This window comes from Saccopteryx bilineata, chromosome 4 (assembly GCF_036850765.1).
Source record: "Saccopteryx bilineata isolate mSacBil1 chromosome 4, mSacBil1_pri_phased_curated, whole genome shotgun sequence".
Lineage (NCBI taxonomy): Eukaryota > Metazoa > Chordata > Mammalia > Chiroptera > Emballonuridae > Saccopteryx > Saccopteryx bilineata.
Window position 1 is genome coordinate 79365804 of NC_089493.1, and position 22140 is coordinate 79387943.

The 22140-nt window shown below is 42.8% G+C and overlaps 1 protein-coding gene across 1 annotated transcript in view; it reads left to right on the top strand.

The window, feature by feature from the left end:
• Window positions 1-5088: 5088 nt before the first annotated feature.
• EHD4 (EH domain containing 4) overlaps window positions 5089-22140 on the top strand; it is an 83107-nt gene continuing 66055 nt past the window's right edge. Inside the window, exon 1 of the mRNA XM_066276968.1 lies at window positions 5089-5431. Coding sequence (XP_066133065.1) covers window positions 5196-5431 — 236 coding nt within the window. The 5' untranslated portion in view covers window positions 5089-5195. The remainder of the gene's footprint in view (window positions 5432-22140) is intronic.

The following is a 22140-nucleotide window of genomic DNA, read 5'->3' on the forward strand; positions in this document are numbered from 1 at the left end:
AGCTGATGTCAAGGGTACAGGATTTATTGCAGGCCTCTGCCTTCTTAAAGAATTGTCCCAGGCTAGTCTGGAAGATTGATGACTTCTTCTCTTCCAAAACCTGCCTATAGGGTTGCAAGGCGTCCATAACAGCCAAAACATTCACGTCTCAATTTTTTCAAGTTTTTATGGGACTGAGCATCTTAAACTTGAAACATCATATGTTGAGACTGTGGTAACCCAAGGACCCCCTCTATACCCAAAAGTGGGATTGCTAGATCACATGGTAGTTCTGTTTTTAATTTTTTGAGAAACTGCCATACTGTTTTCCAGAGCAATTGTGTGTATTCCCCCTACCCCCATTTCTTTGTTGCATATATTCACTTTTAAACTAATTTGACTAAGTACCAAGAAACATAATTTCTGGATCATATGGTAAGAGTATTTTATATGAGTTTGTATGTTTTGTTGTTGTTATTGTTTGTTTTAAAGACATTTATTTTTATAGTGAGAGAAGAAAGAGGGAAAAATGGGGAGTGGGAAGTTTCAACTTATATTTGCTTCACTTTAGTCCAGTGGCAGTCAACCTGGTCCCTACCGCCCACTAGTGGGCATTCCAGCTTTCATGGTGGGCAGTAGCAGAGCAACCAAAGTATAAATAAAAAGATAGATTTAACTATAGTAAGTTGTTTTATAAAGATTTATTCTGCCAAACAGCGAAAATCCGACATAAAGTACTTGGTAAGTAATTATTATTATATGCTTTAACTTGCTGTAATTCTGCTTTATAAGTTTTATAAAGTAAAGTTACTTCCCTACTTTATAAATCACCATTACTATGGAACCGGTGGGCGGTTAGAAAATTTTACTACTAACAGAGATACAAAAATGGGCGGTAGGTATAAAAACGTTGACTACCCCTGCTTTAGTTGCTCATGGCTTGTAGTATGTGCCTTGACTGGGCAAGCCCATGGTTTTGAACCAGCAACCTCAGAGTTCCAGGTCAATGCTTTGTTGTAAAGTACCCGTACCTCAATTCTGCAAGTTTACGTAGAGACACCAAGTCCAGATGAATTTTGAAGAGTTTTATTAAAGGAGGAGGTTTATAAAATATGCCGGCTGCATATGGCTGACATGGGGCAGTTGCAAACCCAAATCATGTGCGCCAAAAACATTTCAAGGGCTGGTTGTATACCCTTGATCACACACGGGCAGGGGGAGAGGATGACATCATGGCACAAGCTTACATTTGTTTAGGGGATACAAAGAAACATTAAGACTTTCAAGGTAATGCAATTGAAGATATTTACAAATCTTTCAGGGTTCCTCTTCCCTCCTTTACCTAAAGGTATGTTACTCTCAGGATTCCAGGAAGGGGGAGGAACTACAATCAATGTAGGGTGGTATGTAAATCCTGTCTCTCATTGAAAGAGAAGAAGTTTCTCAGTTAACCTTTATTTTAGATTTAAAACTAAATGACCCACCTGACCAGGCGGTGGCGCAGTGGATAGAGCATTGGACTGGGATGCCGAGGACCCAGGTTGAAGACCCCGAGGTCGCCAGCTTGAGCACGGGCTCATCTGGTTTGAGCAAAAAGCTCACCAGCTTGGACCCAAGGTCGCTGGCTCCAGCAAGGGGTTACTCGGTCTGCTGAAGCCCCGCGGTCAAGGCACATATGAGAAAACAATCAATGAACAACTAAGGTGTTGCAATGTGCAATGAAAAACTGATGATTGATGCTTCTCATCTCTCCATCCCTGTCTATCCCTCTCTCTGACTCTCTCTCTGTCTCTGAAAAAAATAATAAAAAAAATAAAAATAAAAAATAAATTGAAGAAAACAATATCATAAATAAAAGAAACATTAAAAAATAACTAAAAATACTAAATGACCCATTGTTCCTGCAAGCCGGAAACTTCTACATTCTCCTCCCTGCCCTCCCCAAAGGAAGGATGGGACACGAAAGCCTGACCTTTCCTCCTAGAATATCAATATTAATATTTCAACTTTTTGGTACCTTACTACAGCTTTATCCACTGTGCCACCACACATCAGTTGGTTTGTATGTTTTTTAAGACACACTGAAGCTTTTACTTTTTTTGTTGACAAAACTATCAACCTTATCTTTTATAATTTCTGTCTCTGGTTTGATTTTTTTTTTTTTTTTAATGTGCCTTGACCGTGGGCCTTCAGCAGACCGCGTAACCCCTTGCTCGAGCCAGGAACGTTGGGCTCAAGCTGGTGAGCTTCTGCTCAAACCAGATGAGCCCTCGCTCAAGCTGGCGACCTCGGGGTTTCGAACCTGCCTCTGGTTTTATTGAAGCTCTTTTCCTTCTAAAATTTTCTAGATCTTCACCTGTACCTTCATCCAGTAGTTCTATAGTTTCATTTTATTTTTACATTTCAATCTTTGTTTTATTTTGACATATTGCCAATATCTAATTTCACTTTTTTCTTGGCTTTCTTTTTCCTTCCATATTTACATATAGCTTCCTCTAAATATTTTATCCACACTGCAGCAACAAAGGAGTTCCCATTTTGCAAACAAGGAAACTGACACATAATGGTAACTCACTGCATTTAAAGATCACATAGCCATTAATTTACATTATCAGGATTCAATTCCATGTCTTTTGATGCCAATTCCTGTTCTCTCTTTACCACAGCCTTGGTACTCAAAGTATGGTCCATGAACAAGCAGCTTTGGCAACCCTGGGAGCTTGTTAGAAATGGGGAGTCTTGGGTCTCACCTCATACTCAATCAGAATCTGCATTTCTGTCAAGGTTAAGAAGTACTTTTGTGCATCATATTTCACCAAATTTAGGGTTCATCAAAATCACCTGGGACAATTGTGGAGCTCCATCCTGTAAGGCTAGGAGCCACCATCGTGGCCATTCACATGCAGGTTCCCATTGGATTCAGACAGACAATAATGAAACAATGGAGCCAAGAACTGGTGGGCCATTAGCTTTAATGCTAACTTGCATCCGGCGGGCAAGTAAAAACACACACTGGGCTCCAAAACCCACTCATTCAGTGCTCAAAAAGCTACTGACTTATCTGAGTTTCCTAGAATCGAAGGTTTCTAGCTCACTAGCCTTATTCACCTCTGTTCCCCATCTCCTCTCTGCACAAACTCTGCACAAACTGGCTTTTCCTTTAGCATTCTGCCATCTTGGCTGCCTCTCCTCCACGTGGCCTTTCTCTGCTCTCCTCTCTAATGCTAATCTCAGGAACTGAGAGAGAGCAAGCTCTTGGTCTGCCCTACTTTATAGTGTAGAAATCAAAACCTTTGCCTGACCAGGCAGTGGCACAGTGGATAGAGCGTTGGACTGGGATGCAGAAGGACCCAGGTTCGAGACCCTGAGGTCGCCGGCTTGAGCACGGGCTCATCTGGTTTGAGCAGAAGCTCACCAGCTTGGACCCAAGGTCGCTGGCTGGAGCAAGGGGTTACTCAGTCTGCTGAAGGCCCGCGGTCAAGGCACATATGAGAAAGCAATCAATGAACAACTAAGGTGTCGCAATGAAAAACTGATGATTGATGCTTCTCCTCTCTCTCCGTTTCTGTCTGTCTGTCCCTATCTATCCCTCTCTCTGACTCCCTCTCTCTGTCCCTATCTATCCCTCTGTTCTGACTCTCTCTCTCTCTCTCTCTCTCTCTCTGTCCTTGTAAAAAAAAAAATCAAAACCTTTAATCCAAACAAACAAGGAAGTCTCTGATACAAAGTCAACTATCTGAGGCATAATGGGATTCCTCATGAGAGTGCACCACTCCACATCAAAAAGGGTGGGAAAGGCTTAGTCCTAAAACCAAGCCCCAGTCCTATAAGGATCCTGCCTGCCCACAGCCCGCCCCCAACACACATTAATATAATTATGCCCATTCCAAGCATAAGATCAACTAATATCATCACCTGGGAGACGGGCTTCCACGTGGGCAGCGAAGTGAGCATAATATATTTTATCTGCCCAACACATCCCTACTCAATATTTTGACTCAGTAGATCTGGGGTGAGAACTACAGATCTGCATTTTAACAAGCATTCTAGGTTATTCTTTTCTTTTTAATATTTTACTTATTGATTTTAGAAAGAGAGGAAGGGAGATAGAGAGCGAAGAACATCGATCTGTTCCTGTATGTGCCCTGACCTGGAATTGAACTGGCAACCTCTGTGTTTCTGACAGTAGGTCAGGGCGCATTCCAGTTTATTCTTATGCGGATGGTTCAGTGGATCATTCTTGATAAAGGATGTACAGGCTCTAAAACAATTGAGAAATATTCAAAAACTGTTACCTACGACACCAAAAGTGATGGCTGATTTCTTCCAATCTCAATTTAGGTAAGTGCTTGTTTTACTTATTTTTTAACCCTGAAAAAGAGACAGCAGGGAGGTAACATTAACTCTTTCACATGCCAATATGTGGAAATTGGTAATAACCAATGAGGATGATGGCTAAATCTTCAGTTTTACAGAAACTCAAATAAAATAAAGTAAGGGCACAAGGACTTCAATCGGTCCAGAATTTAGTGGAGGCAGCTTGTTGAAGAGAAGAAACATGTACCCAAGAAGATTGAAATCTACTTAACCTTACTTAAAATTGTGTCCATTACATCCGTGAGTCAAGGTCTCCGCCAATAAAATAAAGGTAATAAAAACTTGCCAGCGGGTAGAAAGAACCTGCCTGTCAACTTTCTGCACTTCTGTCTCCAGCATCGACATCTATTGGGCGAGGAAGAGTGAATACTCCAGGAGACTAAGCAGACTCCTAGAGGCTCAGTTGTTATTGTTATTTGGGGGGGCTGGAGGGCTTGTCTGTGTGTTTTGTTTCCCAGTTCAGAATTGCCTAGAATCCGACACCACCTGGCCAGAGATGGAGACCCGGCAACTAAAGAGGCCCCTCGGACTCTAGAAACACCCTCTCCACACCCCAGACCCCTAGACGACTCCGTCATCAATAATTCATTAAGAACCTCCTCTCCATTGGCTGACACCTCCACCCGCACTGGCAGCGGCCCAATGAGGAAGGACTTGAGAGGGCTCTTTTAAATAGTGAACGAGCTCTCGTGACGTGGCCACCTGAGATTGGCTGCAACGGCGCAAGGCGGGGCCAGCTCGAGCGGCGGAGAGCTCAGCTGGGGCAGCTCAGTGCGAGCCAGGGAGGGTCGAACCCAGAGAAGGGTCGGATTGCGGGCGGCGGACTGGTGGGCGGCAGGATGTTCAGCTGGATGGGGCGGCAGGCGGGCGGGCGCGAGCGTGCGGGCGGCGCGGACGCCATCCAGACGGTGACGGGCGGCCTGCGCTCGCTCTACCTGCGCAAGGTGCTGCCGCTGGAGGAGGCGTACCGCTTCCACGAGTTCCACTCTCCCGCCCTGGAGGACGCCGACTTCGAGAACAAGCCCATGATCCTTCTGGTGGGCCAATACAGCACCGGCAAGACCACCTTTATCAGGTAACCCGCGCCGCCCCTCCACACCCCTTCCTGGACGCCCACCCCCCACCCCCGCCAGCCCCTTCCACCTAGGTGGAGACAGTCCTGTTCACGTGTACGAGTGTAGTCACTAGCCTCCCGCCGTCCTCGGGCTTCCTGCAGCGCACACTTCCCTTTTCATGGAACCCCCTCGTCACCGCTTCCCCCGCCAGCAGCGATGTGACCTCAGGTTCTCCGTGGCAGCGTGGTGACCGCAACCCCGCCCCGGGGCGCGGCCGCCCGAGTAGGGACCCGCTCTCTCGTGGATAGGAGAGTCCCCAAAACCCCTTCTCCGCGTACTTTGAGCTCTACTTCCTTGCTCTTGGAAAGGCACTGCTTTGGCTAGCTTTATCCTGTTGCTCCGGCCTGGGGACCCGGGAGAGAGAGGCTATAATAAGCATCTTCTTGATGAGTGAGTGTGGCCTAGGCCTGGAAATGGGGACAGAGGTGTGGGGTATCAGAATAGGCCACTGAGTCATAGTCGGAGAGTCAGGTCGCTAGCACAGTGCCCGATGTATAACGATCGAATGAATGAATGAAAGGCAACAGAAGAGGGTATTGCCCATGCCCCCATCTCTTGAGGTCGCCCTCCACCCCCACCAGTGTTGGGGGGTAGGGATAGAGAGGCCACCTTTATTCAGCTCTTACACAGCCTCACCTTTATCTTGCCATAGGAAGTAAGCTGTGAATAGCAAACCACACCCAGTGGAACTAAGGGGGAGTGTCATGTTACTATTCATTAGTTTCCATTTCTTAGGTGGGTCATTCCCTGCTGGCTCACCCTTGACAACTAAAAATATTTGTCATGCCCTCTGTGTCTCCAGAAGCAATCACTGTGCATGCTCTAAGGTTCAAATCACATAGCTCCTCAGAAGTGACTTTTGATGGGAAAGTATTGACACCAAAACTGATTTTTGAAGAGGCTATTTTCTGTCAAGCAGCTGGCATGTTAAGACTTTCCATTCTTTGGTTAGGAAACTTGTTTTCCTGGGTTAAACCCTGTGTCAGTTGAAACAAAGTGACTGATAACAATTTCTTCAACATTGATGTTTAACAGGTGTTCAGAAAATTGTATCTATATTTGGATACATGCCACTTCTATTAAGTAGCGGCCTCTTTTTCTCTACTCCAGTGACCTAAATAGTTCCTACAAATACAGTAGTTGTCACTACTGAAAATATGTTCAGTCCAGGCCTGCAGATACTCTATGAATGAATTAAGCAAAACAAATACATTTTATTGAAATATAGTTCTAGACAGTAACTTGAATGTGAAGGATAACTGAAGAAAATATTTTTAAAATTGCTTTTTTGGTGCTTATTAATATATTAAAATTAATATTAAATATGTTATCCCAGATACTCAAAATGAACCATAGAAATATCACAGTAACTGGGACCTTGAAAGATGTCAAGACAATACTTTTAAGGTCTCAGTAATACAAACAATTGTTTAAGTATATGGGATAATGAGTTATTATGACCAAGTGGTACAAGAGTAGTAGGTAAACCTTTTGAAATATACAGGTAAAGGATAAGGATGTAGCATTGTTATAATTATAGTAATCTCAGATATTAGTGGTGGCATGTTCACAGCACCCCAGACAGTTCCCCCTGTCTGTCTTTGCCATGCAGACTTTATTATACCCTGTGTGGTTAGGAGACCCTTCTTGCTGTACCAACCTGGATGTGGTGTGACCCTCTGCTCCCATAGCCTGGAAAATAAGCAAGCCTGAGTCAGGAAAACACAATTCACAGAAACATGAATAGATCTCTTTTTTTTTTTCAGTTTACTATTTCATTATAGTAATTTCTCACTCTTCTCTCTGCACCATTTGGCTGGAGTTTTCGGGTATAGCTAAGCATAGTTTTAAGAATTTTGAGATCTGACTCCTGGAGATTCCATCCAAGTAGAGCGCTTCTCAGTAGGCACTGAACCAAGTGCAACCCCACAGTGAGAGAGGAGTTACCATATCAGGAAGTCACTTGCTCTTGAGACCTCCCCTGGCCTAAGTGACTTTGGCATTGGTTAGTAGGTACAAAGTGACCCTGTGAAGTTAGAGGGAAATCAGGACGGACAGGAAGTTTGGTGTGGCACCAGAAACCTGAGTTTGGTTTCAGAGTGGAGTGAGGAGGAAGAGATTTAGCTCCTGGGAGGAAAGCCTTAAACAAAAGGGCACCTACCCTCTAGAGATCTACACTCTAACTGGGGAACAGAGGGCTTGACCTAGGGTGCTGACCATCCTGGATCCTGCCTGCATCTGCGGCTATCTTTTCTCTGAGGTTTGTGTCTATGTTGTTTGCTTCTAGCCATTGAGCACTAGAAGCTCATACTTGGCTGTGGGGTACACCTATCTACATAGTTATAGACTCTGTCCACCTGGCTTTCTACATCTCAGGAGGTCACTGGTAACAGCCTGCACTGATGAGGAGGGATGCTTACCTCATTGTAAAGCCACTCAGCAAGGCCTTTGGTATGTATTCCACACCTTTTTAATGGAACCTTACTCTTCCCTCCTTTTTTCCTGTAACTGGGAAGAACTAGGAGCCCCATTAAAACATCCAGGACCTTCATTAGGAGTGAGGAAATTAAGTGTGTGGCTTCTTATAATGAAAAGGTCTCCTGGATGGGGTGGATATAGAGCCCGTGTGTCAAGAAAATATGCTCACTTCTGCATGGGAGATAGCCAGGAGGGGCCAAGTGCTAGGAAGAAGATGAATAAAAGGAGAGGCTTGGTGGACTCCGCTCACATGCATCACCAAACTGGTCTAAAAGGAGACTTCAGCTGAAGATATTTGTCAAAGTCTCTGTGGGTAGAAACAGAACGGCTGATAAACTTATTGTCACTGACAGTTTTATTTCCCTCCAGACAGAGGATGCAATGTGAGAACTGTTGGTGCTGTACCTCTGACAGCAAGAAAGAACTGGCCAAAGAAAAAGAGATGGGCACAGGGAAAAGAGCCATGTTGTCTTAGGCTCTATAATAGCCACAGAAGGGTAGATGCTGGGTTTGGCCAGGTTTGTGTCCAAAACCCAAGGAAAACAAGCTTCAGAGATTCCCCCAGAAAATCCCTGGGATCAGGTGCTGTGAAAGAAGCCATTTCTGCTGAGAGGATGTGAGACTCACTGAAAATCAGTTCAAACCACACAGTTGCAACTTCTGATTTTTAGGAGCCCCACTTTCTCTCTTCCTCCTATACCCTGTCTCCTTCTCCCAAAAAACTTTTTTTTAAATTCATTTTTATTGGAGAGAGAGAGAGAAAAAAAAGAGGGGAGGAGCAGGAAGCATCAACTCCCATATGTGCCTTGACCAGGCAAGCCCAGGGTTTTGAACCGGCAACCTCAGCATTCCAGGTCGACACTCTATCCACTGTGCCACCACAGGTCAGGCCCAAAAAACTTTTTCTAGTGAGAAAAAGAGAGGGAAGTCATTCAAGAAACTGTATAGACTTTAAAAGGTCAGAGATCAAGGCAATTATGCAAGAAAAAGAAATAAATAAAAAGCATATACATTGGAAAGTAAAATTATCTCTGTTCACAAAGGACGTGATCTTAGATAGTCCTGAAGATTTAGGAAAATCCTTTTAAAAATCTCTTATAACTCAGAAATGAGTTCAGCAGAGTGACAGAACACAAGGTCAATATACAAAATTAATTGTATTGCTGTATACTAGCAATGAACTATCTGAAAATGAAATTAAGAAAACAATTCCGCCTGACTAGGCAGTGGCACAGTGGATAGAGCGTCGGACTGGGATGCAGAGGACCCAGGTTCAAGACCCTGAGGTCGCCAGCTTGAGCGTGGGCTCATCTGGCTTGAGCAGGGCTCACCAGCTTGGACCCAAGGTCGCTGGCTTAAGCAAGGGGTTACTCGGTCTGCTGCGGCCCCCATGGTCAAGGCACATATGAGAAGGCAATCAATGAGCAACTAAGGTGTCGCAACGAAAAACTGATGATTGATGCTTCTCATCTCTCTCTGTTCCTATCTGTCTAGTCCTCTCTCTGACTCTCTCTCTGAAAAAAAAGAAAAGAAAACAATTCCATTTATAATAGTGTCTAAAAAAATAAAATACTTAGGAATAAATTTAACAAAGGTACTATGAAAGTTACACATTTAAAGCTACAAAACTTTGTTGAAAGGAATTAAAGAAAACATAAAAAATTGGAAAGACAGCCTATGTTAATGGTTTGGAAAACATTATTATTATTTTTTTCCTCTGTCACCTTTTATTTGGTTTTCTTTATGCCCCTCCCATCTCCCTACCCCCCTCCCTCTCCTCCTTTCCCTTCCTCCTGGTAACCACTGCATTCTTATCTATGCCCATGAGTCTCAATTTTGCATCCCACCTATGTATGGAATTGTACAGTTCTTAGTTTTTTCTGATTTACTTATTTCACTTAGTATAATGTTATCAAGGTCCATTCATGTTGTCGTAAATGATGCTATGTCATCATTTCTTATGGCTGAGTAGTATTCCATAGTATATATGTACCACATCTTCTTTATCCAATCCTCTATTGAAGGGCTTTTTGGTGGTTTCCGTGTTTTGCCACTGTGAACAATGCTGCAATGAACATGGGCTGCATGTGTCTTTACATACCAATGTTTTCGAGTTTTGGGGGAATATACCCAGTAGAGCAGTGGCCCCTAGCCCTTGGGCTATGGACCGGTATCGGTCTGTGGGCCAGTTGGTACCGGTCCACAGAGAAAGAATAAATAACTTACATTATTTCTGTTTTATTTATATTTAAGTCTGAACGATGTTTTATTTTTTTAAAAATGACCAGATTCCCTCTAAGACTCACTCTTGACGCTTGTCTCGTGATACATTTATCCATCTCACCCTAAAGGCCGGTCTGTGAAAATATTTTCTGACATAAAACTGGTCCGTGGCCCCAAAAAAGTTTGGGACCACTGCAGTAGAGGGATTGCTGGGTCATATGGTAGTTCTATTTTAATTTTTTGAGGAACTACCATACTTTCTTCCATAATGGTTGTACTAATTTGCATTCCTACCAACAGTGGATGAGGATTCCTTTTTCTCCACAGCCTCTCCAACACTTGTCATTACCTGTCTTGTTGGTAATAGCCAGTCTAACAAGTGTGAGGTGGTGTCTCATTGTAGTTTTGATTTGCATTTCTTTAATAGCTAGTGAAGATGAGCATCTTTTCATATATCTGTTGGCCATTTGTATTTCTTGGTTGAGTGTCTGTTCATGTCCTCTTCCCATTCTTTTTCTTTCTTTTTTTTTTTTTGTAATTTTTCCGAAGCTAGAAGTGGGCAGGCAGTCAGACAGACTCCCGCATGCGCCCGACCAGGATCCACCTGGCATGCTCACCGGGAGCGATGCTCTGCCCATCTGGGGTGTTGCTGTATCTCAGCTGGAGCCATTCTAGCGCCTGAGGCGGAGGCCATGGAGCCATCCTCAGCGTCTGGGCCAACTTTTGCTCCAATGGTGCGTTGGTTGCGGGAGGGAAAGAGAGAGACAGAGAGAAAGGAGAGGGGGAAGGGTGGAGAAGCAGATGGGTGCTTCTCCTCTGTGCACTGGCCGGAAATTGAACCCAGGAGTTCCACACACTGGGCCAATGCTCTACTGCTAAGCCAACCCGCCAGGATCCTCTTCCCATATATTTTTTTTTTCAGAGACAGAGAGAGAGTCAGATAGAGGGATAGACAGGGACAGACAGACAGGAACGGAGAGAGATGAGAAGCATCGACCATCAGTTTTTTGTTGCAAGACTTTAGTTGTTCATTGATTGCTTTCTCATATGTGCTTTGACCATGGGCCTTCAGCAGACCGAGTAACCCCTTGCTTGAGCCAGCGACCTTGAGTCCAAGCTGATGAGCTTTTTGCTCAAACCAGATGAGCTGGCACTCAAGCTGGCAAGCTCAGGGTCTTGAACCTGGGTCCTCTGCATCCCAGTCTGACATTCTATCCACTGAGCCACCACCTGGTCAGGCGTCTCTTCCCATATTTTTATTGGATTTTTTGCTTGTTTTTTGTTGAGTTTTGTGAGTTCTTTGTGTATTTTGGATATTAGGCCCTTATCTGAGGTGTTGTTTGAAAATATCTCCCTGCCCTGACCGGTTGGCTCAATGGTAGAGCATCGGCCTGGCGTGCAGGAGTCCCAGGTTCGATTCCCGGCCAGGACACACAGGAGAAGTGCCTATCTGCTTCTCCACCTCTCCCCCTCTCCTTCCTCTCTGTCTCTCTCTTTCCCTCCCACAGCCAAGGCTCCATTGGAGCAAAGTTGGCCCAGGCGCTGAGGATGGCTCTATGGCCTCTGCCTCAGGTGCTAGAAGGGCTCTGATTGCAACAGAGCAACGCCCCAGATGAGCAGAGCATTGCCCCCTGGTGGGCATGCCGGGTAGATCCTGGTCAGGCGCATGCGGGAGTCTGTCTGACTGCCTCCCCGTTTCCAACTTCAGAAAAATACACACACACACAAAAAAAAGAATAAAGAAAATATCTCCCATTCAGTTGGCTGTTTGTTTTGTTGTCAGTTTCTTTTGCTGTGCAGAAGCTTCTTAGTTTAATGTCCCATCCATTTATCTTTGCCTTTACTTCTTGTGCGTTTGGAGTCAAATTCATAAAATGTTCCCTACGGCCAAGGTCCATGAGTTTAGTACCTATGTTTACTTCTATGTAATTTATTGTTTCAGGTCTTATATTTAGGTCTTGGATCCATTTTGAATTACTTTTTGTGCAAGGAGACAAACTGTAGTTGAGTTTCATTCCTTTGTATGTGGCTCTCCAGTTTTCCCAGCACCATTTATTGAAGAGGCTTTCTTTTCTCCATTGTGTATTTTTGGCTCCTTTATCAAAGATGATTGGACTATATATATGTGGTCTGGCTCTCTATTCTGTTCCATTGGTCTGTGTGTGGAATATATTGTTTTTAGAATAGCAATACTACTTGGAGTGATCTACAGATTCAATGCAGTCCCAACCAAAACTCCAACTGCTTTCTTTACAGAAATTGACAAACCAGTCCTAAAATTCAGGTAGAAATGTGCTAGATCCAGAAAGCAAACTTGACAAAGAACAAAGCTGTAGTTCTTGCATTTCCTGATTTCAAAACTTTCTATAAAGTTACCGTAAACAAGCATGTGGTACTGGCATAAGGATAGATAGATATATCAATTGAGCAGAGCTCAGAGTCCAGAAATAAACTCCTACACCTATGATAAATTTGTTCTTATAAGGATTCCAAGATAATTCAATGGGGGAAAGAATATTTTTTTCAACAGGTGATGGTGGGACAGCTGGATATCCACATTGTGAAAGGGAGAGGGTGACTGCTGGTGGATACAGGGTTTATTTTGGGGGTGATGAAAGTGTTCTGTAATTAGATAGTGGTATTAGCTGCATAGCTGCATAACTTTGTGATTATGCTAAAAAACAGAGAATTATACCCTTTAAAAGGATAAATTTTGGCCCTGGCCGGTTGGCTCAGTGGTAGAGCGTCAGCCTGGCGTGTGGGGGACCTGGGTTCGATTCTCGGCCAGGGCACATAGGAGAAGCGCCCATTTGCTTCTCCACCCCCACCCCCTCCTTCCTCTCTGTCTCTCTCTTCCCCTCCTGCAGCCAAGGCTCCATTGGAGCAAAGATGGCCTGGGCGCTGGGGATGGCTCCTTGGCCTCTGCCCCAGGCGCTAGAGAGGCTCTGGTCCCGGCAGAGCGATGCCCCGGAGGGGCAGAGCATTGCCCCCTTGGTGGGCAGAGCGTCACCCCTGGTGGGCGTGCCGGGTGGATCCCTGTCGGGCGCATGCGGGAGTCTGTCTGACTGTGTCTCCCCGTTTCCAGCTTCAGAAAAATACAAAAAAAAAAAAAAAAAAAAGATGAATTTTATTGATAATATATATGAATTATATCTCAGTAAATATATAAAACAATTCAGTCTTCTAATACTCAGCATCCTATGATTTATTTATCTTCCATAATGCTGCAATTTTTGCCAGTCAAGAAATTTCTGCATCTGTGTGCAATAATTTGAAAAAAAAATGGGTGCCAGAAAGAAACAAAACAGAAAAAGAAAAGGAAATAGCTAAAAGAACCCAAGGAAAAAAGGAACTAAGGAATACACATAAGAAGAAAGGGAGTCGCCACCACACAATCTTTATATGTTTTTTCCCCTATATATTGTCAATGTATAAACATGTTCATTCTTTATAACTCTCAAGTTTTTAAAATCAAGATACAATGTTTTCCTATGGAATGCTTGATAAAGTAATTAATTGTATTTTAAAACTTTAAATATTATTTGAATATAATGTTAATAGGGAAGGGGGGACAGGGTTCTGTATGCAAGGGTAGGAACAAGGTTTATGGACAGTATGAAGCATTAAGAAGCTGGAGTGAGTGGGTGGAGAAGGCAGAAATGCCTGACAATTAAAAAGCCTTTTGGGGCATGTTTAGAACCAGAAAAAGAAGCAGGAAGTGATAAGCTCACTGCTTGGGACTCTAGCTGTAACAGTAACAAAAACCAGAACTACTCAGCTATTATTTTGCTTCCTTCTTTTCCCTCAGAGCAGATGATCCAGAGATGGTAGAAGGAGCCCAGCCATGTTTGAGAGGGAGTTCACAGCCCGAGGATGAGGTCCTCTCATCCTCAAAGGCCTGCACAGACAAGGTCTCTCTACCCAGTAAACGCCTGGGTATGTAGAATGATGGGAGGATGGTAGAGGAATAACTTGTAGCTGTGCTCAAAGAACTGTGGTTGGTGATTTTTAAGAAATGATGAAGAATATGAAAAGTATCAGAAAATTGAAAGCAGCCAAATATTCCAGTTTTTGAAAAAGACAAATATAGATTGCATTTAAGAACAAAGCTCTACTTCATTCCTTTGATAAGCTCTAGACTCCATTATTAAAGAGAAGAGAGGTGAAGGTGCTCACATTAGGCAGCCTGATTCACCCATTAGAAAAGATCCCATTAGGAATCACTGTGGGCTCAGTTTGGTGGTTCTCATGGTTCTCACCATCATTCTGGCACAGTAGCCCCTGAAAATTATACTCTCCTGTGCCAGATACCATGCCCTTTGCAGATCTCTCTGAGATATTGAAATTTTTCTTTTTTTTTTTTTTTTTTTTTTTTTTTTTTTTGGTGAGAAAGAGAGAAATGAGAAGCATGAGCTTGTAGTTGTGTCACTTTAGTTGTTCATTGATTGCTTCTCATATGTGCCCTGATGGGCGGGGCGGAGGGCGCTCAGGCCAAACCAGTGACCCCTTGCTCAAGCCAGCAACCTCTTGGCAAATGCCAGTGACCATGGGATCATGTCTCTGATCCCATGCTCAATCCAGCGACCCTGCACTCAAGCTGGTGAACCTGCACTCAAGCCAACGAGCCTGTGCTCAAGTTGGCAACATTGGGGTTTTGAACTGGGGACCTCAGTGTCCCAGGTCGATGCTCTGTTCACAGCGCCACCACTGGTCAGGTCTGAAATATTAAATTTTTAGGTAGAATAGACTATATTTGCAATATATAAGATCATACCTACATACCCTAGTGTTCATTTATTCAAGTGATGTTGATTTAAGGGATGGGTTTGGATATCACAGGACTTAGAGTTTCGTGGGGAATGTGAAAAAGAATCCACAAGCCATTTGGGCTTTGGGTGATGAGCTGAGACACTAGAAGCACAGGTGGGTTGGGGGCATAGGAAGGACCTTCATTCAGACTTGGAGGTTGAAGAAAGACCCCTGAGGATACAACCTAAAGGAAGAGCACATTGGAGACACTTGAGGAAAAGTCGCCAGAGAGGTGGGTCATGTCAGGGGAAGATGGTGGCTCAGAGCCATCTTAGGGCTCTTGTGGTTGCAGTGACAGAAATTCAACTAGAAAAGGTGTAAGTAAAAAGGTACAAATTTTCTCATGAAACTGATAAGGCCAGGTGTGCTTGCTTCAGACCTGACGGAGGATCCCAAGTAGCACGGTCAGCTGAGGACTGTCTCAGCTCTGCTGCCTCCCTCAGGTGGGCTTCCCTCCCAGTCAGCTGCCCCTCAAGGGTTGGGCAGCTGGCAGTTTCCAATTCCAGACTCACATTCTGTCAGCTCGGCAACCCTGGTGGGGAAAAAGAGAATCTTTCCCCCAAATATTTCAGCAAAAATCTCAGGTTTGACTCTCAATGGTTCAACTTTGGCCATATGCCCATCCCTAAGCCAATCCCTAGAGCCAAGGGGAATGAAGAAGGCCATGCCTGGAGCGGGGTAGTCAACCCCCCAACCATGTGGACTCAGAGTGGGGCGAGGTGGCTCCTCAGCTGTTGAAACAGACACTACCCACAAAAGTCAGGGAAAGGGAGGAGGGGGTTGGTGAGCACTGTCGGCTGCTTCTGGGACAAGGATTAAAATGGAACCAGTGGATTAGCCATCAGGAGCCAGGGTCACCTTGGCAAGAAGCTGTGTCAGTAAGTGGTGGTGATGGAACCCAGGTGACAGTGGTTTGAGGAATGAGTGGGAGGTGAAGTGTAAATATAGAAAACTCTCAGCAGTGAGGCACTGAAGGGGAGGGGCTGGACCATGGTCACAGGCATTCCAGAGGTTTGGTTCAAGATGAGCGTGAGTTACAAGTTGATGGAAGGGGACCATAGAGGGGCAGCCGGTGTTTCAAAGGCCTAAGAAGAGGCAGGGCTTGGAGCAAGGACTCTGAGGAGGGCTGTGGAGACGGCAGGGCAGGCTTGCTGTTGTGTGAGTGACCGCCGTCATTTCGGTGAGACACCACAGGTTGGCCTCTTGTCTGCTCAGTACGTCATCTGCCTGACAAAGGGCAGCAGTGCTGAAGGATTAGGAGAAATGTGGGGGAGAAAAGTTGTTTTTTTTTTTTTTAATAACAATTCTCTAACATAACTCACATCTAGAAACTTATTTCTAAAAGACCTTCAATATACTTTTCAAAACCTTAGAAAATTGTGAACTAGAAAGCTGTGGTTCCTGGATCTGGCTGTGAGTCAGGATCCCCAGGAGATCTGAACAGAAGCCAGGGCCTCGACCCAGACCTCCCCATTTGGAATATCACTGTGGCTGAGGCTCGGAAATCTGTTTTTGTTTTTCTGTTTATAAACCACCTGTCAAGGTGAATCTTAGCCTCCTCCAGGAAACATTTGGGAATCACTGATAGATGACTCATGACAGTTGCATCATTAAGCCAGAAAAGGGCCAGCCTCAAAGGCTCACTTTGGTGGACCTTCCATGGAGTGTGGTCCACGCTCCATCTGTTTAGATTTTTAGCAAACGACCTGGATAAAGACATAGAAACCATGCTTACAAAACTGGGGATTATACAATAAATGCAATTTAATAAACAGCCTTTTTCACTTAATATTTGACAAACTTTTTCTTGTATCATTAAGTAATCTTCAAGAATTTTATGACTGCATTCTATTCTATTGCACAGCTTGAAACATTGTTTCTAATTTTATGCTGTTATGAATTATCTTGGCTATAAACTTTTTATTTCTAGGTTTTTTAGAATTGGTGTCAGGGCATGAATTACTGCCTCAAAAGGAGTGTTTTTCAAGCTTATATACTTCTTATAATAACATATATACATATTCTTTTCAGAAAAAATATTCCAAATTAGATTCCCACCAGGGAGTCTAATAGGATCATTATTTCACCAAACCTTCAATTAAACTAAGTATTACTATTAAAAATAAATAAATATGATAGGAAAATATTTCTTCTAATTTGCTTTTTTTTTTTAAAGCAAGAGAGATGGGGGTGGGGAGGACAGACAGGGACAGACAGAATGGAAGGAGAGAGATGAGAAGCATCAGTCCTTCGTTGTGGCACTTTAGTTGTTCACTGATTGCTTTCTCACACATGCCTTGACCAGGTGTGTCCAGATGAGCCAGTTGCCCCTCACTAAAACCAGCAACCATGGGGTCATGTCTATGATCCCACACTCAAGCCGGTGAGCCTGCGCTCAAGCTGGCAATCTCAGGGTCTCAAACCTGGGTCCCCTGGGTCCCAGGCTGACACTGTATCCACTCTGCCACTGCCTGGTCAGGCTAATTTGCTTTTATTTACTAGTAAAATTGTAAAATACATGGTCATCATCTGTATTTATTGGTGAATTGTCTGAACTTTACCCAATTTTCATTTAGATAATGGATATTATTCTTTATATTGTAGATTTTGCTCAAACATGGCTCTCAACCCTTTGTCATAATTATTAAAAGTATTTTTTCAGTTTGAGCTTGCCTTTTTAATATTTTATGATAATTTTGACATGCAAATATATTTAATATTCATAATCAAATCTAACATTTTTTTTTATTTTTTATTGGGGTGACAGTTAATAAAACTATATAGGTTTCAGGTGTGCTTTTCTATAATACATCTATATATTGTATTGTGTGTTCACCACCCCAAGTTGTCTCCCTCCATTTTTTTCTTTTTTATGAATGTCATTTATCACTCTTATCATACAAAATCCTTCTTTATCTTATAGGCTTTTAAAAATATTTAACTCATCCCTGGCCGGTTCACTCAGTGGATAGGGCATCAGCCGGGCATGTGGACCTCACAGGTTCATGTCAGGGCACATATGAGAAGTGACCATCTGTTTCTCTTCCCCTCCCTTTCCCTTCTTTCTCTCTTACCCTCCTGTAGCCAGTGGCTCGGTTGGCATGAGCATTGCCCTGGGCGCTGAAGGATAGCTTGGTTGGTTCCAGCATCAGCCCCAGACGGGTTGCCCGGTGAATCCCAGCTGGGCGCATGCAGGAATCTGTCTCACTATTTCCCCTCCTCTCACTTAACCAAACAAACAAATAAAACTCTTTAAGCCACTTGGAAGTAAAATCTGTCTCTCAAAAGTATTCATTTATTTGGTTTTTTGTTTTTTAACATTATTGAAAAACCTGTCTCTTCCCAATGTCACATGAGACTTTCTCCAATGCTAATTTATTAAATATTGATGTCGTGTGTGTGTGTGTGTGTGTGTGTGTGTGTGTGTGACAAAGACAGAGAGAGGGACAGAGAGATAGGTTGGGAGAGAGATGAGAAGCATCAATTCTTCATTGCAGCACCTTATTCATTGATTGCTTTCTCATATGTGCCTTGACTGGAGGGCTACAGCAAAGTGAGTGACCCCTTGCTCAAGCCAGCGACCTTGGGCTCAAGCCACCGACCATGGAGTCATCTCTATGATCTCACACTCAAGCCAGCGGCCCCATGCCCAAGCTGGTGAGCCCACACTCAAGCCAGTGACCTCAGGGTTTTGAACCTGCGTCCTCTGCATCCCAGTCTGACTCTATCCACTGCCTGGTTAGGCAAATATTGATATCTTTAGGGACCTTTCTCTTGCTTCTTTTTGTTCTGTTGGTAGATTCTTATACCCACACCATTACTGTCTTAAGTCACTTTCAGTGTTTTAAATAACTTTATTGTCACTTTAAAACATTCTTTAATAAATTATAGTGCAGACTCTTTTGATCTCATTTTTCTTTGTTTTCCAAATACTGTCAATCATCATTTCCTGTTATTCTTTCAGAGGAACTTTAAAATTACTTCATTAGATTCTTCCCAGAAAACCCCATTGTGATCTGTTTGTACTGGAACTGCATTTATATCTTGGTACGTGCTTTTCCCAAGCAGGAACTCAGCATTGCTTTTATTCAGACCTTTTATATCTCAAAGAAGTGGTTGATTTACTCATACAAGTTATATATATATATTCATATTAATGTTGTTCTTCGGTTAGTTTATATTCTGTTGCTTTGTGAATCGGGTTATTTTCTTTATATTTTCTAGATGAGTATTGCTAGTATGTTAAGATAGCTACTGACTTTTTTGCATTTTTATTTTTATTTTGTGTCTGTTCATTTGATTCAAGTTATTCTGACAGTAAAAAGAACTATGTTCTTTTAGGTTTTCTGGATAGACAGGTATATCAGTTACATTCATGATTATTTTGTTTCTTCTTTTTCATATTTCATTGTATTGGGAAGTGAGTGTTCATATCAAGCTTCTAATTTTAATGATGATGTCTTTTGTTATTTCACTCTGAGATGGATGGTAGCTTTTGGGTTAATATTTTATAAATTATAATTACATTGGGAAATTATTTTTCTATTGCTAATTTTAAAAGAATTTCATTTGAAAAAATTAGGATGGATGTTGAGTTTTATTAAATTCCTTTTCACTTTTTCCTTCAACCTGTGGTCTGTGGAACGGAATTCTGGGAGATTGTAAACAAGTATTCAAAGAAAAAAAGGATTCTCTAGTCAAGTAACTGGAAAATGCTGTGTTCCGTAGCCTCCTCATGAAGCTTACAGTACTCCCAGATCAACCTAAAGTCTATTGTAAGATTCATAAGTTACAAGTCATAACATAGAAAACACTTAATAGATCTTCATTGCATGAACAAAGGAATGAATGACTGGGAAAATAAATAAGGCTGTAAGAAAGTGGAAAGCATGTCGCCTTTGATTCCAGTAAACTTCCTCTCTGTCTTCTTCTTCCTTCCTCATTCTTCACCTTCCTCCCGAACAGCATGGAAGGTAGAATGGAATGGCTGCAGGGAAGGGCATAGACAGCAGTGTGCTTTCAGCACATCTCAACCCTGTGTAATTTAAATCCCATTCAGAACAGGATAGAGAGGTGAAAGGCTTTACCCAGCAAATTCCACCTTCTTGATCCAACAGGGTAATGTTCCCTTAGTAGGTCAGCAGTTTCAAATATGATATATTCCTTTTATCGTTTTAAGCTAGAGAGAGGGGAGAAAGGAGAGAGATGAGAGGCATCAACTCATAATTTGCGGCACCTTAGTTGTTCATTGATTGCTTTCTCATATGTGCCCTGACCAGGGGGGCTCCAGCCGAGCCCATGACTCCTTGCTCAAGCCAGTGACCTGGGCTTCAAGCCAGTGAGTGACCTTTGGGCTCAAACCAGTCTTCAGCGTCCTAGGTTGACGCTGTATACATCACACCGCCACCGGTCAGGCTCAAATATGATATATTCTAAGTAAACATCCCTGGTGATAATATGTCAATGACTTAGCTAAGGGGAAAATGAAAATGAAAATAAAATGTTTCATACTTAAGAAAGACATAATTTTAAAATGGAAGTGAAGCTCATCTGACAGTTTTTTAATAACAACTCAAGATTAAAATTTTTTTAAGTAGATGAAAGATTTGTTCAGGGATATTAATCTTGATATGTATTTACCTTAAAACAGTATACAACCATTAAAAATTGTTTACAGCCTGACCTGTGGTGGCGCAGTGAATAAAACACCGACCTGGAGATGCTGAGGTTGCCGGTTCGAAACCCTGGGCTTGCCTGGTCAGAGCATATATGGGAGTTGATGCTTCCTGCTCCTCCCCCCCTTCTTTCTCTCCTCTCTCTCTCTCCCCCTCTCTCTCCTTTCTAAAATGAATAAATAAAAAAATTTAAAAAAAAAAATTGTTTACAAAAAACTTTTAATAGTATGAGGGAAAACTAATGGTGAGAATCTAGATACAAAATTGTTTAACCACTTTGATTCCATTTTTTTTTAGCATGGGGAGGGAAAGAGAGAGAGGGAAGTATCAACTCATTGTTTCACTCAGTTGTGCCATTGATTGTTTCTCCTATGTGCCTTGACTGGGGCTCAAACTGGAGCCCTCAGTGTCAAACTGGTGCTTCAGGACAATGCTCTCTATTCATGTGCCACCAACCAGGGCCACTTTGATCCCAATTTTATTAAAAAATTATATTTGCAGAAAAATGGATAGGAATACTTCAAAATCTCAAAAGTGGTCATTATCTTGTACTAATGTGATCTTGCACAAGGTACTTAACTTGCCATTAAGCACAGTTTTCTATAAGTTAAGGATAAGAATACCTGCTCTAACAATAGTGGGACAAAGTGATAAAATGTGTGAAAAGCTGTATAGCCTGTGCAGCATGGTTTCCTAAGAACCGGTGCTTGATGGAGTCTAGAAGTAGCATTGGTGGTAGTATTAATTTGCATATTCTGGACCATTTTATAAGACATTTGTGATAGTAAATGTTTCTTAACGTTAAACAAGAAGATGAACAAAGGAAACTGCTTTAAAGACATCAGTTCCAGGTTCCAGATAAATCAGAGTTGAAGGGCTATTTCTTGTCATTCCCTCTCACTTATTACACAGCTATTTCTCTAGATTTTGACTCAAGAATTTTAAATTCATGCTTGTAATATACCCCAAGCATTAATTTAAAATAATGTATGTGCCACATTATTTTTTAAAATGCTTTTTAAACTATTGAATAATACTAACAAGCCTTATATTTGTATATTTGTTATAGTTCATAGACTGTGCGCCTCTAATGCTCCTGTTTGAGACTTGACTCAGCTTGTCAAACTGATTTAGGTCAGGTAGTGTTCTCACAGAACTAGGAAGAAATCCTAGGTTCTAATAAACCACTTAATTTATTTAAGCCCTAGTTTCCTCATCTGTAAAATGGGAATAAAAATAGTATTTACCGCATAAGGTACTTTGGGAATAAGTTGTTTTGGGGGGTTTTTTTTTGTATTTTTCTGAAGCTGGAAATGGAGAGGCAGTCAGACAGACAGACTCCTGCATGCGCCCGACCGGGATCCACCTGGCATGCCCACCAGGGGGCGATGCTCTACCCATCCGGGGTATCGCTCTGTTGCGACCAGAGCCACGCTAGCGCCTGAGGCAGAGGCCACAGAGCCATCCTCAGTGCCTGGGCTAAC